Source organism: Macaca fascicularis, chromosome 18, assembly GCF_037993035.2.
Source record: "Macaca fascicularis isolate 582-1 chromosome 18, T2T-MFA8v1.1".
Lineage (NCBI taxonomy): Eukaryota > Metazoa > Chordata > Mammalia > Primates > Cercopithecidae > Macaca > Macaca fascicularis.
In genome coordinates, this window is record NC_088392.1 from 3,496,682 (window position 1) to 3,511,348 (window position 14,667).

Sequence of the window (14,667 nt, forward strand, 5' to 3'; positions counted from 1 at the left end):
TGAGTGTCTGAGTTGCTTAATTTCTTCATTGAATGCATTACTTATTTAAGAAAAATGCCAGTCTTTTCCTTTCCTCGAGATTGGAAACCGAAAACATAGAATAACATTAGGCACAACAGCATTTGTAACGTTCTTGGCATTGCTTTTAAAATAAACGATACCTTGTTTGTAGCTTTCTAAGTACACTGTCTACAGTGTGCTACACATCAGTTCCTCCTGCTCTCCTGCTCCTTTTGTGAAAATAAAAATTCCTGTCTCAGCCTTTCACCAGAGATTGCTTTCTATATTTGGATACATTTTCCTGTTTTCCAGTGCATTTCTATGGTTACACAATGTTTACTAATTAGTTTGTTTAATTACATTAGTCAGCAACGGATAGACCATCCCAGTAAGTAGCTAACATTGTTTTCATCTCTTCATGTCAAACCTCAGACTGTCACTTAATAAAGAGCTATGCCTTCAAGCCAGCATGTCTCACCATGAAGAATGCTTCGTGTCAACACTGTGCAAATGGACTGCATGTTGTTTAAAGTCATTGGAATACCTGGATGTTTCCCCATTAGAAATGAGAAAGCAGAGAATCGGTGTGGCAGCTAGCATTGCACTATGTGTATAGACTTTGATTAATAGGCACTGGTTGATAGATTTCAGGTACGGGGGGAAAAAGCAGGGTTTTTAAATTTAAAGCACCCAGTTGGTGCTGAATAGCCCCGCTCACTTTCCAGTGCCGCACATCACAAAGAAAGGTCTTGGCTTCTCCAAGGCTTCATCTCTGATGGACAGAAAGACTTGATGTGCGGCATTCAGCCTTCTGACCACACAAAAGGCTTCTACATTTGGCGATTACAGTGTGAGTCAAAGGCAGACGTTCTGCTAAGTTGAACATTTAGTCTGCCTGTAATTCACTGACGAGGTCACTTTGTTCTTTAATGAAGAATCACCTCCAAACCAATGAAGAGAAGGAGAAAGAAGGCCTCACCCAGGCAGGTGCATGTGGTAGGAACCAAGAGGCAGACACATTTTCAAAAGGCTTCACCCAGGCAGGTGCACATGATAGGAACAGCGAGGCAACCGCTTTCTCATTTGAGCTGTCACGTTGGAGAAAGGGAGGGGACGGGGGGAGGTTGGGATCCTGTCCCTCCTATTTGTAGTCACGTTTCGAACTGAAGAGGATTTCCCAGGATGCATTGGTATCTTAGAAAGATTCGTCTCTGGAGCCCAGAGTGATTAGAAATGTCTTCTTGGATAGTTGATGTTTTCCAGTTTCTTTTACAGAAAACTCTATTCGTCTTTTCTCTCAATTTCAAGAGGGCTGTGATTGTGCAGACAAGTTTACTTCTCCAAAATTTGATTTTCGTAGCCTCCAAAGAAACTTCAGAAGGAAACCACTGGAGGTTAACTGACACCCCGGCACTGGGAATAAACGATGGCACGTGGTGTTCATTCCCTGCTTAGTGGATATAATCTTGTCTTGATACTGTTTACATTTCACGAAGACGTGCGTTGCAACGAGGCAATCCCATGAAAGGTGTCCGTGGCCTGGAGTTCTTGGACAGACTGCACTTCAGCTCCTAGGAATCCAGTGGCCCAAACTGCTCCCTAAGGGAACATGCATGAGTTTCTTATGGCTGCTGAAACAAATTACCTTAAACATGATGGCTTAAAACAACATATTTTCTTTTTTCCTCTTACAATTCTGAAGGCCAAAAGTCCAGAATGAGCTTCACTGAGCTGCAGCCAAGGGATTTGTGCTGCCGGTTCCCTGTGCAGGCTCCAGGGTGGGATCCGTCTTTGGCCTTTCCAGGTTCCAGATGCCATGTATGCTCTTTTGTTCATGGTCCCTTCTTCTGTTTTCAAAGCCAGCCATGTGGCATCTTCGACCCCCTTCCACCCTCTCTCACTGCTCACATCCACTCATAACCTTCTCTGCCCTTGATCCTCCTGCCTCCCTCTTAGAAGGGCCCCTGTGAGGACACCATGGTCCCCCAGATAATCCAGGATGGTTTTTCCCAGCGTCCTCTACATGTTTTCACCGTGTACTGGTATGGCCAGTGTTGAGCAGAGGCAACCGCTGGAAGGCTTCTGCTGAGTGTTTGGTCTGCCTCTTGGGCTGTGGGACTCCCTCGTGGGTTTGCAATGACTATTCAGGAGGGGCTGCTCCAAGCATTGCAAGATGTTTTCCACCTGATGCCAGCTGTGGTCTGGCATCCCCAGAGGAGATGAGGGGATGACTATGGTGAAATTGCTGAAGAGACAAGTAAATGTGGGTAGCACTGTTGGCAAAAATAAAAATAGCCCAGTGAGTGTTGCATTACAAGCTTGGTTCTGTGCAGTGGACTCCAACGTCCCGGCCCAGGCTACTCCCCAGACTAGACAGAACCAGGCTATGAAGAGCCAGAAGGCCAAGCAGTGGCCTGCACAGGGTGCCACAGCCTAGGGGCCTGGGGACCTAGACCTGTGTGGTCACAATATGGACAGGTGACACTCCCATTCCGGTCTTTGTGGTCAGGAACGGCTGCATTCCACTGGGGAGTGGTGACCTGCACAGGGTGAGTGCCACAGCCCAGGGGCCTAGGGACCCAGACCTGTGTGGTCACAGTGTGGACAGGTGATGCTCCCATTCCGGGTCTTTGTGGTCAGGAACGGCTGCATTCCTTTGGGGAGGATGCTTTTGGTTAAAACCATATTTGACCTTCCTTGGCCTCTTTCTGCCACTGCACTGATGTGAGTGTGGATCCACAACCGTGGTTTCTGCTTTCTGAGTCAGATCATTCTTAGTCTTTCTAATGGAATCGCCTTCGCAGCTGGAAATTTTGGTAAAGCTTGTGGCTTACGCAGACACCTCCCATCTGGATGAATAGTGAAGGGGTCGCAGCTCAAGGTTCACCTTCTGTGCAGCGCTGTCCGGACAGGCCTGGGGGCTGAGACGGAGGAGGGGGAACTGAAGGAGGTGTGATGTAGTCCCCCTGGGCCCCATAGTGTCGTCTCATTTTAAGGGCAAAGAAAGGCATTTGGGATGTAGTAAATGCATTTTGAAAAGGAAGTGTGGCCCCTAATGGCCAGGAGTTCAGCAAAAGCACAGCCTTGTGCAGGAGGGAGAGTGCTTTAGAAGATTATACATTGTTTTATAAACAGCAGGATTTGTAGAAGTAAGTGCTCTACCAGGCCCCTCCCCTGAGGCTGCTGAAATAGGAGAAAAATCTTTGTGATTTTTTGTGATTTTAGGGTTATGTAAAATGTTCTTAAATATGATACTAAAAGCATAATCCATAGAGGAAAGATCAAAAAATTAGACTTTCAAATGAAAAAGCTAATTGTACTTCTAAAGACACAATTAGGAAAATGAAAAGATAAGAGCCAGATGGAAAGAAAAATGTTTACAAATCAAGTATCTGAAAAAAAAAACTTGTTTCTAGAATGTATAAAAAAACTTTCAGAGTCAACAATATGAAAACACATAACCCAACATTAAAAAATAGGCAAAAGATTTGAACAAACATTTCACCAAAGAGGATATATGGCTGGCCAAAAAATAAAGTGGAAAGAAGCCAACATCTTTAATCCTAAAGAAACTGCGAGACACCACAACACAGCTCTTAGGATAAAAAACAAACCCTGACATGAGCAAGTGCTGGGGTAGACGTGGAGCAGCCAAACGTTGCTGACGAAAATGCAAATGGCACAGCCTCTGTGAAAACAGTGGTGGCCCTTTAAATGTAAATGCTAAACATTCACTTAATATGACACCTAGCAATCCCATTTCTAGGCATGTACCGAAGTGAAATTTTAAAAGCTGACACATGAATATTTATAATTTCATAATTTCCAAAAACTGGAAAGAATTCAAGTGTTTCTCAACTGGGGAATAGATAACGAATGTGGATATGAACCATCCAAGCCATGAAACAGTCCTCATAAGAAGGAATAAACTGCAGCAACAGGCATGGGCCTCACATCCATTAGCTAAGCAGAGAAGCCAACCTCCGACGTCTGCAGACTCCGATTGCATTCACAACATTCTCAAAAAGGCAAATTGCAGGCACGAAGACTATGCCAGTGGTTGCCAAGGGCTCAAGGGAGAAGACAACTAGTATTCCCAACTGTTCTCCGTATTTCTTAGTGAGAATTCATAATACAAGTTCGTCAAAGGGAAAATCTGGTTCACTTGGCCAACCTATCAAGTAAGGCCATCAGGACCGGCTCCCCCTGGATAACTGGTCAGCCAGATACACACACAGCAGCTCCCTACTCTGTCTGAGACATACAGAATATAAGTGAAATTACTGACAAAAGATAATCAAAGAAAGCACAATTCATATTGCAAATGAAATTAAGATAAAAACTCAAAGAAATTGTTAATAAGACGTAAGCAAAAACAAACAGAAAAGATGATCTAACAATTATGAATTGATACTGATTTGTTATATTACATTTTAAACTCAAAAAATCTCATATTGAGAAAAACTCCTGCAAATAAAGCAAGCGTGTAGAAATCCCACCAAGTCCACCTACCCAATGCCCACAAAACACAAAGCTGAAATACAAGACATGGAGAATTAAAACTTAAAAGAACAGGCGAGTTAAAACAGTCAAATGCAAACCAATAGGAAAGAAGTTTCCAATATTACTATTGGAAAAAATAGAATTCAAGATTCAATGTCTTAATCAATAATTAAAAAGTCATTGTTTTACTGATAAAACGTATCATGTACAAGTAAGGATGTAACTAAGACCATGAGTTATGATTCTCCCTCTCTCTCTCTCTCTCTCTCTCTCACACACACACACACTCACACACACTCACACACTCACACACACACACACTCTCACACACACACACACTCTCACACACACTCACACACTCACACACACACTCACACACACACTCACACACACTCACACACTCACACACACTCACACACACACAGTCACACACACTCTCACACACACACTCACACACTCTCACACACACTCACACACACACTCACACACACACACTCACACACACACTCTCACACACTCACACACACTCACACACACACTCTCACACACACTCACACACACACACACTCTCTCTCACACACACACACACACACACACACACACAGGCTCATTCTCTCTTTGACCAAAAATACAAATGTACCCAATAGTAGTAAAAGACTTTAACACATCTCTCAATCAAGTAGGTAAGATGAAAACAGAAATTGAGGGTAGGGTCAGCAAACTACAACCCCCAGGCCAAATGCAGCTCATGGTAATAGATATTTATTCTGTACATGTGGAGAATATTTCACCTCCCTTCCTAGAAACCAACTATCAGTCCACACAGAAGATCTCAGCAAATTCCAAAAAGATAAATTGTATGGGCTAAGTTTTCCTAGCCACATGCAACAAAACTAAAAATTTATAACAAAAAGCACACACCAAAAAATACTCAACAATTGGAAATTCTAAGAACTTTTCTAAACACACAAAAAAGTTACATTGCTGTTTTGATATTATTATAATTAATATCAACACATAAAGAAGTAAATATAAAGAGAACAAAAAAAAGTTGTCAAGATTTTAAAATATGGATATATGGAGCCACCACTTCAATATTTATCCTGAGGCGAGAAGTAAAAATTTGATCAAAGACTTAGTTTTAGTGCACTTCTCTGTAGTTTTGTTTATAAAAGAAAAAATAAGAAGCCTAGATATGAAACAATAGAATGCATTCATTATGGTAAATGCATACAAACGAACACTGGATCATGTATCCATCAACTTAGGAATGTGATCAAACATTTTTATTAACCAGAGCAGGCTCCCAAACAACAATAACATGATTCTGGGTAGTTTTAAATCTTCCTGTTGATGTGTCCCTATCTCCAATTGCTTTACTTCTATAATTACATGAAAACCATCAATATATTTTATTTAAAAACCTTACCCTACTTCTCCAAAAATGAGCACAGGAGAAAAGATACAATTCATAATATCATAATAATATGATACAATTCTCAGCACATAAAATACAATGAATTCTATTTGAATAGCATATTTTCTTATTCTTAAATTTAATGATATGTTAATGTACTTATGCCTTACATTTGCAAGTACAGTCAATGCTAAAAAATGTTTCAGCAACAAAGTAAGCCATATTCCATCTAATACAAACTTGACACATTTCTTTGGATGTTGAAGAATCATCTCCTCTCAGGAATAAGTGTCAGTCACTCCAAATCAGCAGTCACTGATGTCTTCTCTACATTCGGCTCCCCAAATGTAGACACCTGTTTGTGGTGCAGAGGAGGGGAGATCTCTGTGGTCAAAAAGCTGAGACACTGAATTAATCTGGTCTCTTTACTAGAGTATGTCTCCGAATCTTAACAGGCTAATCATATTTCCTCTATATTTCCAAGAGAGGCTGTAGGTTTCAGGCATACTCAAAGCTTTTAGATATTGCTTGATTTTTGGTTTTGTATTTGTTTTTAATCCTAGAATTGTTTTTTTATGAAGCATCTGACACCATTGCTAATACCATTAGTATTGTGCCAAACATGCTTCGGCAAACTCAGCAATAAACAAGCAATTTGGGCTTCTAAAAATGCAAAAAGATTTTTTGGCAGGTTGAAAACTGTTAAATGCCTTCCTGTTTGATGTAGTCCCACTTGCTTATTTCTGCTTTTGTTGCCTAACTTTTGGTATAATATCCAAAAATCATTGCCAATGCTAACAGCAAGGAGACTTCCGCTTCTGTTTCCTCCTAAGAAGTTTCATGGTTGTAGGTCTTACATTTAAGTCTTTCAGTCATTTTTGAGTTGACTTTTGCATCTGGTGTGAGACGAGGTCCAGCTTTATTCTTTTGCATGTGGATATCTAGCTTTCCCAATACCATTTATTAAAGAGACTGTCTTCTCCCCATTGTGTCTTCTTGGTGGCCTTGTCAAAAATTACTTGACCATATATATTATATGGGTTTATTACTGGGCTCTTTGTCCTGGTTCTATCTATCCATCTGTCTGTTTTAATGCCAGTACCACACTGTTCTGATTACTATAGCTTTGTAACCTAATTCTAAATTAGTAAGCGTGGTCTCACCATCTTTGTCTTTCTCAAAAAGTTTTTGGATCTTTCGGGTCTTTTGTGGTGGCATACAAATTTTAGAATTTTTTTCTATTTCTGTGAAAAATGCTGGAATGAAATGTTGGAATTCTGATAGGATTTGCATTGACTCTGTCTATCACTGGGTAGCATGGGCATTTTAACAATATTAATTCTTCCAACCAAGACATAATAATGGTCAACAAGAATATGAAAAGGTGTTCAACATCACTAACCATCAGGGAAATGCAAATCAAAAGCACAAGGAAATAGCACCTCCCACCTGCCAGGATAGCTACTGCCAAAAAGACAAGAGATAATAAATATTGGTGAGGATGTGGAGAAAGGGGAATTCTTGTACATGTTGGTGGAAATGAAAATTGGTAGAGCTGTTATGGAAAACAGCATGTAGCTTCCTCAGAAAAGTAATGATAGAGCCACTGTATGACCCAACAATCCCACTTCTGATATATACCCAAAGGACATGAAATCAGCACCTCGTAGAGATGGCTGCCAGTCCCCATGTTCATTGCAGCAGTTTTCACAATAGCCAAGATATGAAAGCAATCTTTGTGTCCCTGGACAGATGAATGGATAAAGAAATGATGGTATATACATGCATTTGGATATTATTCAGCCTTAAAAAGAGACCCTGCCATTTGGGACAACACGGATGAACCCTAGAAGATATTATGCTAGGTGAAATAAGCCAGACACAGACAGAAAAATATGCATGATCTCACTTTGATAGGGAATCTTTAAAAAAGTCAAATATATAGAAAGAGAGAACAGTGTTTACCAAAGGCAGAAAAGGGGAAGAAATGAGGACATGTAGGTCAGAAGGTACTAAGTGACAATTATGTAGGATGAAAGGACCAGAGATCTAATGTGCAGCATCAGGATTCTAAAATTAATATATTGCATTGTACAATTATAATAGTTATAATAACATAATATATTAATAATAATATAATTATAACTATAATTATTATATTTAATAATAGTGTAGTGTGTACCAAAAAATTGCTAAGAGCAGATTTTGGTGCTGTTACCACACACACAAAACTACCATATCCATGGCTATGGAAGGTGATGGGATGTTAATTTTCTGGACTATAGTAATCATTTCACGATATATCTGTATATTAAAGCAATATATATGCCTTTTTAAAGTCTCACTGGGCTTTATGAGCTCATGTGCCCTAGGCTACAATTATCACACCAATGGCTTAACATGTGTATGGTAAGAAAAGCACTCAAAGCAAAGTAAAGATGTGAAAAGATTCCTCTCGTGGACCAGAGCCTGCCGAGATTTTGGGAGAAGGCTGGAAATGAAGATTCCACTTTTATGAGATAAACTATTCTGATTCAAATCAACCCTGTTTATTCAGAACTGCTGCACCACTGGTGGGCACCCAGGTGCAGCAATGCTCATGCATATTCCTGGCTGGACATTTCTTTAGTCACAACCTGGCACTTAGTTTTCGACAGAGTGATGTGCACCGGGGGCAGCCAGCTTTTTCAGTAAAGAGCCAAACAGTAAGTCCTCTAGGTCCTGTGGGCCACACGGTCTCCCTCAGCGTTCTTCAAACCCGCCACTGTGGCACCAAAGCACAGGGGAGCAGCTGTGTTCCAGTAGTATCTCACTCAGGGACACTGAGACTGGGACTTCCTGTAATTCTCATGTGTCTCAAAATCTTCTTCTTTTAATTTTTTCCAACAATTTGAACATGTAAAGATCATTCTTAGCCCCATAGCTGGCATCTGGCCCTCAGGTTGTTGTAGGATGTGAGCCTCTGGTAGACACTACTACTCTTTCTTGGGAACATTTTCTCTATCACATTCCAGTTTCCCATAACAACTTTTCTGCTATTCAGTATGTGTTATTCAAGATAAAACTTGACATTGCAATCATCATTTCTAATACACTATTCGTCGCACCTGCTTTGTTTCTTTAATTGCTAGTTCTGCACCATGCAAGACGGTTTTCATGCGAATTGTTCCACATTTCTTGCCGATTTAAAACTCATGGTGCTTTGACTGTGGTGCTGTTTTGTTTTATTTCGTTCAATTTAATGGCCACATGTTTTGAGCAAGAGCTTTAAGAAATATATAGTTCTTCTAAGTGCTGTGGTCATAGCAAAATTCTTTCCGGGATCATCACTGGTTGTCCATCCATCGATCTTAACTTTGAATGAGACATAAGATCATTACCTGCTTGCATTATTAATGGAATCCCAAATACATAGACTTTTTCCTGACAACTTATTTTTATACAAGTAATATTTGTTTATTAAAATAAGCCATTTTTGAAAAAAAAAATCTGCCGTTCCTAGACCTAAGACTTCCCAAATGCATTCGGCGTAGATGTGTTCTTTCACGCTGTGTTTTGCTTTTCACTGTCACTTCCTATGCACACATTCAATCATGGATACAGCCACGTGTTTGACTGTGCTGTGGCAGTCCACTCTATTATCAGGACATAGGTTGTTGAAACATGCCATTTGCTTGGTTTTTCGGGGAGGTTTCCAAGCTCTTCCTCTTACACAATGTCACCGAAGTTATATTTGTCCAACTTCAAAGGGAGTTATTTCCTTGAGATTCATCCCCCAAAGTTGAATTTCAAATCGAGAAGCACTAGCAGCGCTATTTTTATTGGATATTGCCACATACGAAGTGTTTCAAAATAATCCCCACAACCTTGGATTTTGTCCTTTTAATGTACTTGTACTGCGTTAGCGTGGGTGGCACAGTAACAGGCTTTCATCTGCATTTTCTGATTTAGCTGCACTTCTCTTCAGTTGATGATTTTCCGTTTGTATTCACTTATATTGTCTGTGATATCGTGAAAGTCCTCTCGGCAGCTGGCAGTGCTGCTGAGGACACATGGAAGCACTTCTGAAAGAATTTGTTGGGAAAATGTATTTCCAGTGCCCAGGATTTTGGAACGGAGATGCTCCTTCGCTGCTGCCAGAGACCATCTCAACTCCAGATCTGGAATTTAGTTTTGAAGAGCCCATTCCTCCCACCTTCACCCAATCTGCCAAGGACACACCAGACGTCATTCCAGCAAGCCAGCTTCCTGTCCCCATGCTGTTCGCACAGCTCCTAAGCCATTCATCGCCACCCAGCATGACGTGTTTCCCCGACGTCCTGGCACGTGCTCCCTTGGCAAGTGTTTATTGAGTACTGACTACGCGAGGTGCTCTAAGTGTGAACAAGAGAGGCGTGGCTCCAGCTCTCATTAAGCTTCAGTTCCTGGGCGCGGGACTTACTTAGACGTTACTTAGACATTTAAAACTTTCAGTGACCTCAGTGCAGAGGGGTCTGTGGCAAATAATGCTGTGGCATAAATGTTCACTTAGTCAAGTTTAGATTTGACACAGCCTGTGGGATGCCAATGGTCGCTCTGAGTCCTTGTCTTCCCCTCCGCACTGCACGCACCTTTCTTCCTGAAACACCTTCCTCACTTGGCTATGGGATGTCACACGCTCCTGGCGTATGTCCTACAACATAGGTGTTTACTCTTCTTCTTTCAACCCACTCAACACTGGAGCGCTCTGGGCTCGTTCTTCATCCCTCTGATCCATCGACACTCAATTTGGATGACCCATGATTCTAAATGCAATGCATTCCTGATTTGATGATACTCACAATTGTATCTCCAGTCCCAACTTTTCTGCTAAACTCCATGTTTACATATTTCTACTCTCTACTTGATAATCTCCATTCGGATGTCCAAAAAGCACTTCCAATTTTAAAATGTCCAGATAGCTTTGATTCCTCATTCCCCAGCCTCCATTCTACATAAATCAGTCCCATTTCAGTAGCTCAGATAAAAATACTGAGAGTTATCTTGTGTTTCTCTTTCACTTCTACTTCTCCAGCCAATCCTGTTGACTCTAACTTTAAGTTACATCCCAAATAAGCCACTTTTCACTGCCCAAATCACCACTACCAAATCCATGCCACTATCACGTATCATTTACCTAAAATAAAAGTTTTCTGCCCTGAGGGTTCTGCCCTTCCATGGTTTACTCTCCGCACAGCAACTGGAGCAGTCTTTCAAAAATTCAAACCTGAGTGTGCGCTCGGAGTGAAATTCAGACCCCCCGCGACAGCCTTGCAGAGTGAGCCCTGACTCCCTGAGTGCAGATCCCGTCGGCCTTCCTGCCACATCAGGACCAGGCCTGACCGTGGGCTTTGCCTCTCCCATTCCTTGGTGATGGGTGAAGTGCAGGACCAGGCCTGACCGTGGGCCTTGCCTCTCCCATTCCTTGGTGATGGGTGAAGTGCAGGACCAGGCCTGACCGTGGGCCTTGCCTCTCCCATTCCTTGGCGATGGGTGAGGTGCAGGACCAGGCCTGACCGTGGGCCTTGCCTCTCCCACTCTTGGCGATGGGTGAGGTGCTACATGGTTGCTTCGGGTCCGTCTGATCCAGCAAACGTGTACCTCTACGTCTCCGAACGTTTGATCTCTTGTTGACCTAACAGGAAAAGCTGAATCTGCACTCCCAGGTTGTAGTACTAAGGCTTGGCCCAAATTGCAGAAGTAGAGAAGCTGACTTGAGCCAAACCTTAGTACTGCAGCCTGGGAGCGTAGATTTAAGGAGCCCGAATGTACACTCTCATTAGCAGCAGTAACAAGTGAACTTTTAAAGGGAAAGAAGAAGCAGTTTCTGAGTTGGTTACCAAGAATTTACATTAAAATAACATGAGCTATTCATTGGCTAGACACCGTTAAGCTTCAGAGTAGGGGTTAGAGTGTCCAGTGTCCAGTGCAGCGTTATTCAGTTGACTTATAACTGCTCGTGGCAACAGCAAGCAGTTTCAGGGGAACGCACAGCCCAAAGTCGGGGGAGCGGGACGCGATTACCATCTCCTTTTAATGCTTCTCTGGGCCTGATCATTTAAAAGGACTTGCATTGCACAGATAAATGTTCTAGTCTTTCCTCACTCTTTTATTTGGAATAAACACAGCTGTTCACTGCCGATAACGGCTGTGTCATTTGTACAGGACTAACCCTTCTGCAGGTAACAACAATAAACTCAGAATGAAATACAGAAAACAACTATGGAAGGCATTGGAGAGAGATAAGGGGCAGGAAGACCTGGGAGTTGGGTCACTCCCTGAAAAAAGGAGCTCCACCTCCCCAGCATACGTGTGCCCGTGCGCGTGCAGGGAAGCTGCGACTCAGAAGTCGACTGACTTTCAGACTCCAGAGGTCAGAGGACGGAGCACAGGGCTGGCAGAGCTACCAGAAAGTGAGGGGGTGGATATCTCAGAAGGAGGAAGCTGCAGAACGCAGAGCAAGAGCCAGAAAACTCTGTGTGTATGAATAAACCATACACATGCATCTGTGTGTATACGTATACCCACATATATATCATGTATGCTTATGTGTGTGTACACATATAAAGATATGTATACACACATTAAATATATTTAGTATACTAAATGTTGCTAAATATCAAATAATTGTTTATATTAATAATTTAGTAAACAATTAATACAATGTTTATTGTATTACATTAATTATTGTATACAATTATTAATATGATAAACATTATTGTGTTAAACATTCATTAATATATTAAATATATTAATTACTGGTTAATTGATATATTTGATAATTATATTTATTATTGGTTAATTGATATATTTAATCTATTAACTACATTTTTTAATAATATATTTAGTATGCAAAATGTTTAATATAGTGAATATATTTATAAATGTAATAAATCTATGTACTGTCTAAAATGCTGACAATAATATTTTAGTAAGGTTGTCTTTGAGATGACTTCACAGCAGTCTGTAGAAGTGTGAGGTGCTTATGCTGAAAGTTGCGTCCTGCCGTGCCAGGCTTTACAAGTGGCCTTTAGTACAATCTTCTTCACAGATTATTAATAGCTCCTTCAAGGACTGCCTAGACCTTAGATAACAGCAGGAAACACAAGCGTTGTCTCTAGCAGAATCATAGACTAGGCAGCCACACTGACAGAGGGTCACAAGCACCAGAGATCCCAGCGGAAGAACAGGTGCCCTCAGCCACATCAGGATTTCAAAACAGTCGCGGGACAATTACTGGCACACTTACTGGCCTCCAGGCTGCACACATTCACCAATGTCCATGTTTGTCGCTAATATTTGTAGTGTCTCAAGTCAGGGCAGCACAGATATCAATCTTATACTGACCAGACTCTTCATGCAGCCGTGTTCCATGGTGCATGGGTGGCAAATGCTCCAAAAAGTGAGTTTAGTATTTTACTTCATATTAGCTATATTTGGGGTGGTGAGTTGGACCAGCCAGAAAAAAAGCGTCTTGTAAGAGGAATACCATATTGCCACTTTCCCAGAAATTCCCAATCCTGATATGCTTTGGAAATTTAAATTGTTTTGTTTTGTTTTTTAATTGAATACTCTGCTCATGTTACCGAACAGAACTGGGGCCAGCTCTCCCATGCAGTAAGAGCAGATGTCCACACGAAGGCTTGCAGTGGAGACAGGGAGGTGTTTATTTGCAGGGCACTGAGCACGGGGGACCATGAGGCTAGTGCAATGCCTTGCAATGCCTTGCAGGAAAGGGGTTTTAAAGGCAGGGGTAAATTTCAGAAAAACAGAAATTACAGGGAAAATAGTAAATCAATATGAAGGTTATACACTGGTTTTGGTCTAAAAGGGTGAATTATCTTGAGGTGGGGGCTTACAGGTCATAGACAGATTCAAAGATTTTCTGATTTGCAACTGGTTAAAGAAGAGAAAATGTGTTTAAACGTTGGGGTCAGCAGAAAGGAACCTCAGCTCTGGCTCACGGGTGTGACCTCCTCTAGGCCCCTTGGGAAGAAATTTAGAACAACGAGCAGTGGTCCGAGTTCAGTCTCAGCTTCCCTTTATCTGAGGTCTGTGTGCCAGTAGATCTGTTTGGTGGGGGGCCAGGCTCCCCCAAAACAACTCAGGGAATGTACGAGGATGTTATCTTTAGCTTCTATGGGGAACCAAACCTCCCGCGACTCTAGCTTCCTTGGCAATTGTTTTAAGCTACTATTACCTTCTTGCTTATCACATTGCTTATTTACTTCTCAGGGCTAGCTAAGCACTTGGAATTTCCCCCCGAAAGAACTCAAGATTTTCGTGTATTTCCACGTGCGGAGGGACCCGCAGGCCCCAAGAAGGACCTGCTCCATCTCATTCACAAGCACGTATATTCCTACTTCTCTCTTTTATCTCATACTGAGAAATGAAATTCCTTAGGTGATTACGTGACAAACATACATTTAAGTAAACACATTTTTGGTAAAATGTCACTGCTGAAACAGAGAAGGAGGAAGAGAAGGAGGAGGACGGGAAATAGGAGAGGTGAATAAACGTAAATCCTAATCCTGTTTTACTTCTTTATCTTTTCTAAAGGGTTACGAACTGCATGAATAGAAAACGTGGTCTTGCCTTTACTGCTAAGGCTGCCAGGTCCCTCAAGATGAGGAGAAACCAACATTTCCGCAACCCCCCACCCCACAAAAAAAAAAACCCTGAGCCATGGAGGAAAAACCTTCAATTGTGACAAAAATAGAAAAAAAAAA

General features: G+C 41.6%; 1 protein-coding gene across 2 annotated transcripts in view; it reads right to left on the reverse strand.

The window, feature by feature from the left end:
• The window catches only part of GALR1 (galanin receptor 1), a 139,194-nt gene that overhangs the window by 77,726 nt on the left and 46,801 nt on the right, over positions 1 to 14,667 (reverse strand). The window contains exon 3 of one of the 2 annotated variants that reach the window (XM_074022197.1): positions 6,103 to 6,275. The exons of the other annotated variant lie outside the window; for it this stretch is intronic. Within the exon in view, the coding sequence (XP_073878298.1) occupies positions 6,216 to 6,275 (60 nt within the window). The 3' untranslated portion in view covers positions 6,103 to 6,215. Of the gene's footprint in view, positions 1 to 6,102; positions 6,276 to 14,667 lie in introns of those variants that run through there. 2 annotated transcript variants of the gene reach the window in all.